Genomic DNA, 6,636 nt, shown 5'->3' with positions numbered 1-6,636 from the left:
TAGCCACATACAAAGATGGTCATACCCCTTGTGTTGCTAATACCCAAAAATATACCATCTCCATATTACCACTTGTGCCCTACTAAGCCTCAGCGTTGGATCACTCTCACCATCTGCTGCCTTTGTTCCTATACATGTGCTGCTGGACAAAGGTGGAAAAAATCATGCAACTATTCTAAATGGATTACTACAAATTTGTCACAATCTTAAATGGGCCCTCAGTGCTGCTAGACAATTTTTCCATACTTTATCAGCTCACTATTCTACTCTCCAAATTGGCTCTTCAAAACCCTTTCATCCCTTTTCAAATCTTCTTCCCCTCATTCTTTCAACTGAGAAATTCTTCTCGTATTTTACAGAAAAAACTGAGGCTATTTGCTGTGAGCTCCCTCTCCTCCACTCTTCTTCATCGCATTTTACTTACATTAATTACCAAATCCAGAGACCTTTTCTTAATCTTTATTCTTTTTGACTTCTTTGCTGCCTTTGACACTCACTGGTTGATGCCTTCTTACTAGTGATATTGTCTCCTCTGTAGGTTTTCAGGACACTGTTCTCTCTTTACCAATCAGATCATCCATCAGTCTGCTTTGCTGGATTCTCATACACAGTCATGCCTTCCAACCATAGTTCCTCAAGGTTCAGTCTGGTGCCCTCTTCTCTTCATCCTTCATAGCACTTTTCTTGGTCACCTTATCAGCTTTGGTAGATTTCATTACCATCTCTCTTACTCCAAATACATCACTTTTTCTACTATGTAGTCCCATTTCAGAGATGAAATGAGACTGAAGCCCAAGTTTTCGGATTCTGAGTATTTACACTTTTCCATATTTGGAACCTGAATCAAGGGGCTAGGTCCTCAAAGTGTACACCTTGAGTTCAAATCTCGATTCAGATCCTTAGTGCTGTGTGACCTTGGACAAGTCATTTAACCTCTATTTGCTCAATTTCCTCATCTGTAAAATGGGGTTAATTGTAATGCCTTCTCAGTTGTGGGGGTAAAATAATGTTTGTTAAAGTACTCACAACATTACAGAAATGCTGCTTGCTACTGGGTAGAAGGATTCTCATGGATGGAATATTTCTATTTTTACAGGTATAGAAACTGAGGTTCTGGCAGCAAAGGGAAAAAGGGAAAAAGAAAAAGAGGAGAGGCCTTCCTGGGCTCTGGATTTGGAGTGAGAGACCTTTCTGGGCCTCAGTTCCTTCTTCTGTAAAATAAGGGAGTTGGACTAGACTTCCAAGGTCCTTTCCATTTGGAAGTTTGGAATCATGAACTCTGACCTCAGATTGCTCTCTCCCGCTGTTCCTCTTCTCCCCTTTCCTCCACCTCTGCCTCTTTCAGGTCACGTGAGCAGGAATCTTTTCTTTCCCAGTGACAGTCGGCCCAACCCCGCCTCCGCTTTGACCCCTCCGGGGCCGCCGTAGTGCGTCGCCGCCGTCGCCATGGAAACCCCGACCCCGCCGGAAGTACTTGTTCCAGCCCTTCAGTGCGGGGAGACTCGTTTCCCGCCGGCGGGAGCTGTATTTATCGTGGCGGCGGCTGCTGCAGCGTCAGAGACGGAAGTTGGGGATTGTCGAACTCCATCGCTATGGCGGACCAGCTCTACCTGGAGAACATCGACGAATTCGTCACGGACCAGAACAAGATAGTGAGGAGCCTGGGGCGAAGGAAGGAGGAGGGCGGGAAGGTCCCGACGCAGGTTGGAGGGAGAGGATTCCCGCGAGCTGAGCTCGTGCCTGGGAGTCCTCGTGCTCACGGGCATGCGCGTGTTGGGGTCACACCCCTACCCCACCTCCCGCTCTGCGCTTGACTGTAGAGGTGGAGGAAGTGCAGTGGAGGCTATGGGATCCTGCACTTCTAGGGCTGTGACAGGCGGAAGCCTGGGAGAGAGTGAGCTAGAGGAGAGGAAGAGCCTAAGGCTGTTGTTTCCTCTAGAATAAAATGCGAGTTTCTCTTTTAGGGCCTTTCTAGTCTTAGCTGCCAGCCCACCTTTCCTGGTTTAGTGTTATGGTTCATGGCTCCTCATGCAACCGAACTACCTGCTTGCTTTGCTTTCCCTGCAAAGAGCCTTTAAAGGTACCGGCTGTCTGGCATTTCTGAAATGCCTTTCCTCCTTATCTCTTTGCCTCTTAGAATATTGTGGATTCTATCCTAGGCTCCATCTCAGGTCAACTGTCAAGTCAACTTGCATTTATTGGTTTATTTATTTTTACACTCTTACTTCCCATCTTAGATCAATACTGTGTTATTGATTTCAAGGCAGAAGAGCAGCAAGGGCTAGGCAATGGGGATTAAAGGACTTGCCCAGGATCACACAGCTAGGAAGAGTCTGAGGCCAGTTTCAAACTCTGGTATTCCCACCTCCAGGCCTGGCTCTATTCACTGTGCCACTCAGCTGACCTCCCCACCCCCCAATATGCATATACTAAACATCTGCTATGTGCTAGGCATTGATTGTAGTAAGCTCTGGGGATGTGAAAAAAGGCAAAAATTAGGCCTTTTTCTCAGGGAGCTTATAGTCTAATGAAGAAAACTGCATGCAGACAACTATGCCCAAACAGTATATAGACAGGAATCACTGGAGATAATTGACAGAGAAGGCTCTAGAAAGTAGGTATGAACAGGCAGGATAAGGGAAAAGGAGCAATACTTGGAATTTTTGGGGGGGGACCAGACTTGTGATTGCCATTCAGATTTGTACCTCTGCAGCTTATAGTGCTAAATGGTCTTGCTTTGCCCCAAGGTCACAGACTGAGTCAGATGCAGCAAGACTAGAAACCAGAGCTATCTGACCCAGAGCCTGGCTGTAGCCACTACTCCACCCAGCTCTGCATTGGCCTGTGATAAAATAGTACTCTATCTGATTGTGAGACATCATGGGATCGATTTTAAATTGAAAGCACAACTGATTTCCATCCATCTGCCATTCAAGGCCAACCACACTGGAATAAAAAGAAAAATAAAAGAGTTTACATATAGTTATATATTTAAATTACAGAAGCATCAAATTGTTATACAGTGTAATAAATGTAAACAAAATTCAAGTCTGTCCATGTTCCTTCCAAAGCTGTTTTTATTATGGCACCTGAACTTAGGTCACATTATTACTTTAATATAGCAGTTGTACATATGTCAAATTCTCCCCCCCCCCACTATAATTCACCAAGTTTCCATATCTACTACACAGTTCTCAAACTTTTTCATTCTAAAAATTATTGAGGACCTCTCAGAGCGATTTTATTCAGTGAGTTATATCCATATTGGAAATTCAAATAGATAAGTTTAGAATTTTAAAATATTTACAGATAACAGTAATAAAGCCATTATATGTTAACAAGTAGCATTTTAATGAAAAATAACTTCCAAATCAAAAAAAATAATGACAAAAGTAGCAGTGTTTTTTTTTTTTTTGGTAAATCTCTTTATAAAATGTCTGGTTTAATAGAAGACAGATTTTCATACCTGCTTCTGCAGTTAGTCTGTTGTGGTTTGTTGTTTTGGTTGAAATACATGAAGAAAATGTGGCTTCACACAGATAGGTAGTCTGAAAGGGGATTATTTTAATAGGCAAGTAATATTATTATGAAAATAGATTTAACCTTGAGGGCTCCCTGTGAAAGGGACGTGGTGGAGACCACTGTTCTTATAAGCCATTAATAATAATCACATTTTAAGAAAGAATAACTTGTGGTTAAATCATTTAATTTCTCTGAAACCACCAGAATTGGGTAAACTTCTGCCTAAAAAGCCCAGGGAATTTTTCATGGTTAGTCTACTGAGTAGAACATTCAAGGGTAATATTACCTCCTTTGGTTAAGCACTCTGATGCTAAAAAGCCCTTGGGATGCCCCTAGTCTAATAGTTTTTACAAATATAGGTAGCTTTATTGGGGACTGTTTATTTTTCCTTTGTGTCTTGTAAACCTTTCCTATTACTGTATTTTTTATTTATTTAATTTTTACCCCTGAAAAATTTTATTTAATGAATTAATTTAAAATATTTTTCTATGGTTACAAGATTCATGTTCTTTCCCTCACCTTTCCCCTCCCCCTCCTGTGTCCAGTGAGCAATTCCACTGGGTTTTACATGTGTCATTGATCAAGACCTATTTCCATATTATTGATATTTGCACTAGGGTGATTGTTTAGAGTCTATATCCCCAGTCATATTCCCATCGACCCATGTGATCAAGCAATTGTTTCTCTTCTGTGTTTCTATTCCCACAGTTCTTCCTCTGAATGTAGATTGTATTCTTTCTCATAAGTCCTTCAGAATTGTCCTGGATCATTGCATTGCTGGTAGTAGAGAAGTCCATTACATTCAATTCGATTGTACCACAGTGTATTGGTCTCTGTGTATAAGGTTCTCCTGGTTCTGCTCCTTTCACTCTACATCACTTCCTGGAGGTCATTCCAGTCCCCATGGAATTCCCCCAGTTCATTATTCCTTTCAGCACAGTAGTATTCCATCGCCAACAGATAACACAATTTGTTCAGCCATTCCCCAATTGGAGGGTATCCCCTCATTTTCCAATTTTTTGCCACCACAAAGAGTGGAGTTATGAATATTTTCGTACAAGTCTTTTTCCCTATTTCTAATATTGTAGAGGGTAATAATATTCTTCTAATGCCGGGCTCACAGCCTAGGAATCATTCTGGATTCTCTACTATCTCCCACCCCTACTAATATCCAAACTGTTGCCAAGAATTAGCCTGTCATGCATACTCTAAAAAGATTTTCCTACCCTTCAGTGTCACTCCTACTCAGTAAACTTCAATTGCTCCTTATTGTTTCCGTGATCAAATACAAAGCCTTCCATTCAAAATTCTTTATAACCTAGCTCTCTTTTACCTTTATAGTCCTCTTAAACCTTATTCTCCACTATGTATTCTTCCATCCAGTGACACTTGCCTTCTGTCTGTGCCGTAAACAAGGCATTCCATCTCCAGAGCCTAGGCATTTTCTTTGGCTGTCCTTAATGTCTGGAATGCTTTCTCCCTTTGTGTCTACTATCTTCCTTTGTTTCCTTCAAGTCTCAATTAAAATCCCATCTTCTACAAGAAGCTTTTTCTAACCTCTCTTAATTCTAATTATGTCTTTTAATTATTTCCTATATATCCTGCATGTAGCATTTAAAAAATATGTTTTTTAGCATTTTGTCTACTCCATTGTTATTATTTTTAAGACTATACTAAGTATTGCTACCAAGGCAGAAGAGTGGTAAGGGTTAGACAGTATGGTTAAGTGTCTTGCCCAGCATCACATAGCTATAAAGTATCTGAGACCAGATTTGACTCTAAGTCCTCCCAATCCTAGGCCTGGCTTTCTATCCACTTTGCCACCTTTCTGTTTTTCCCTCATTAGATGTTAAGTTTTTTGAAGTCAGGGATTTGTATTTGCTTCTTTTTGTATTCCCAGCACTTAGCAAAGTGCCTAATACATAGTGTTTAATAAATGTATTGATTGATATTACTTAATAGTGGTTCATATATCCTCAAATAGATCCCTGATCTTACCCATTTGGAAATTCTCACCATCTAGGCAGATGCATGTCTTCTCGTTCTGTGCTGTTCTTGTGTACATTCTTCAGAAAGTTCACTAGAGGGCATCCACCCAATTTTCTTTCTCATTTTCTCTTCTGTATAAGCACTTTATAGGAGTCATCACATGAATATTGGAATCTGGAAGATATTCTTCATCCATTTGGTCTTTAGAGTGTGAATGAATGAACAGGTGTCCAAGTTTTAGGAGTTAATTTACTTTGGTTTAACTCGGGGATAAAACTATTATGTTAGGTATCATTATTTTTCTTTTCCCTTTCCCATTTCTGATTTTCAATGGCTTAAATAATTCAGGGTCGAATTCTTAATTATATGCCATTTAAAAAAATGAAAATCAAATAAACATATATATAAAATATACTTAGTATATGTGGCTCATAGAAGGTACTATATTATAAATGCTAGCTGTTATTGCTATTGTCATATTTGTTCTTTTTATTGTAAATTCTCATTTTAGTTCTCACAGGAAGATGGTCTGATTGTACACAAATAATATCCATGTTAAATCTCTTCCTGTTAAAATGTGATCAGTCCTTGTTATAGTTGGTGCTTGTCTGTCCACTGCTTCTAATTCTTTTTCTGAAGAAAGGTTTCATGGTATAGAGGCATGTAGCTTCTTCTCTATAATCTGAAATTCTCTGGCTTCTCTTGTTTCTTTCTCCTGGACCATATTTTCTTGTATATTTCTCCCCATCCTTACCTTTTCCTACCTTTGCATTGAAATCATCACATATCAGACCATGTATTGATTTAATTTGTAGAATCAAGTTCTTTTCAGAATTTCTCTACAACATGTTAATCCGTGATTGATGATGCATAAACTGCAATTAATTTCTTGGTGAACTTTTCATAAATACTTGTCTTTAGTATGGTAATACATGATGACTCTTAGTCCCTAAGAAATAGTATTTCCTGTAGCTTTGGTATATAAAATAATGATTACAGCTAACATTCATGCAGTACTTTATGGTTTCCTAAGTGCTTCATCATAATTATCTCGTTTGTTCCTTAAAACTACTTCCTGAGGTAGAGATGGCTCTTTTCCCTATTTTTAGGTAAGGAAACTGATGG

The 6,636-nt window shown here is 39.6% G+C and overlaps 1 protein-coding gene across 1 annotated transcript in view; it reads left to right on the top strand.

Annotated features, from left to right (window-relative positions):
• The first annotated feature begins 1,406 nt into the window (after positions 1-1,406).
• The window catches only part of POLD3 (DNA polymerase delta 3, accessory subunit), a 72,213-nt gene continuing 66,983 nt past the window's right edge, over positions 1,407-6,636 (top strand). Inside the window, exon 1 of the mRNA XM_007490982.3 lies at positions 1,407-1,652. Coding sequence (XP_007491044.1) covers positions 1,593-1,652 — 60 coding nt within the window. The 5' untranslated portion in view covers positions 1,407-1,592. The remainder of the gene's footprint in view (positions 1,653-6,636) is intronic.

The sequence above is a fragment of the Monodelphis domestica genome, chromosome 4, assembly GCF_027887165.1.
Source record: "Monodelphis domestica isolate mMonDom1 chromosome 4, mMonDom1.pri, whole genome shotgun sequence".
NCBI classification, from domain to species: domain Eukaryota; kingdom Metazoa; phylum Chordata; class Mammalia; order Didelphimorphia; family Didelphidae; genus Monodelphis; species Monodelphis domestica.
Note: the sequence above shows the minus strand (reverse complement) of the source record. Positions and strands in the feature narration are given on the sequence as shown.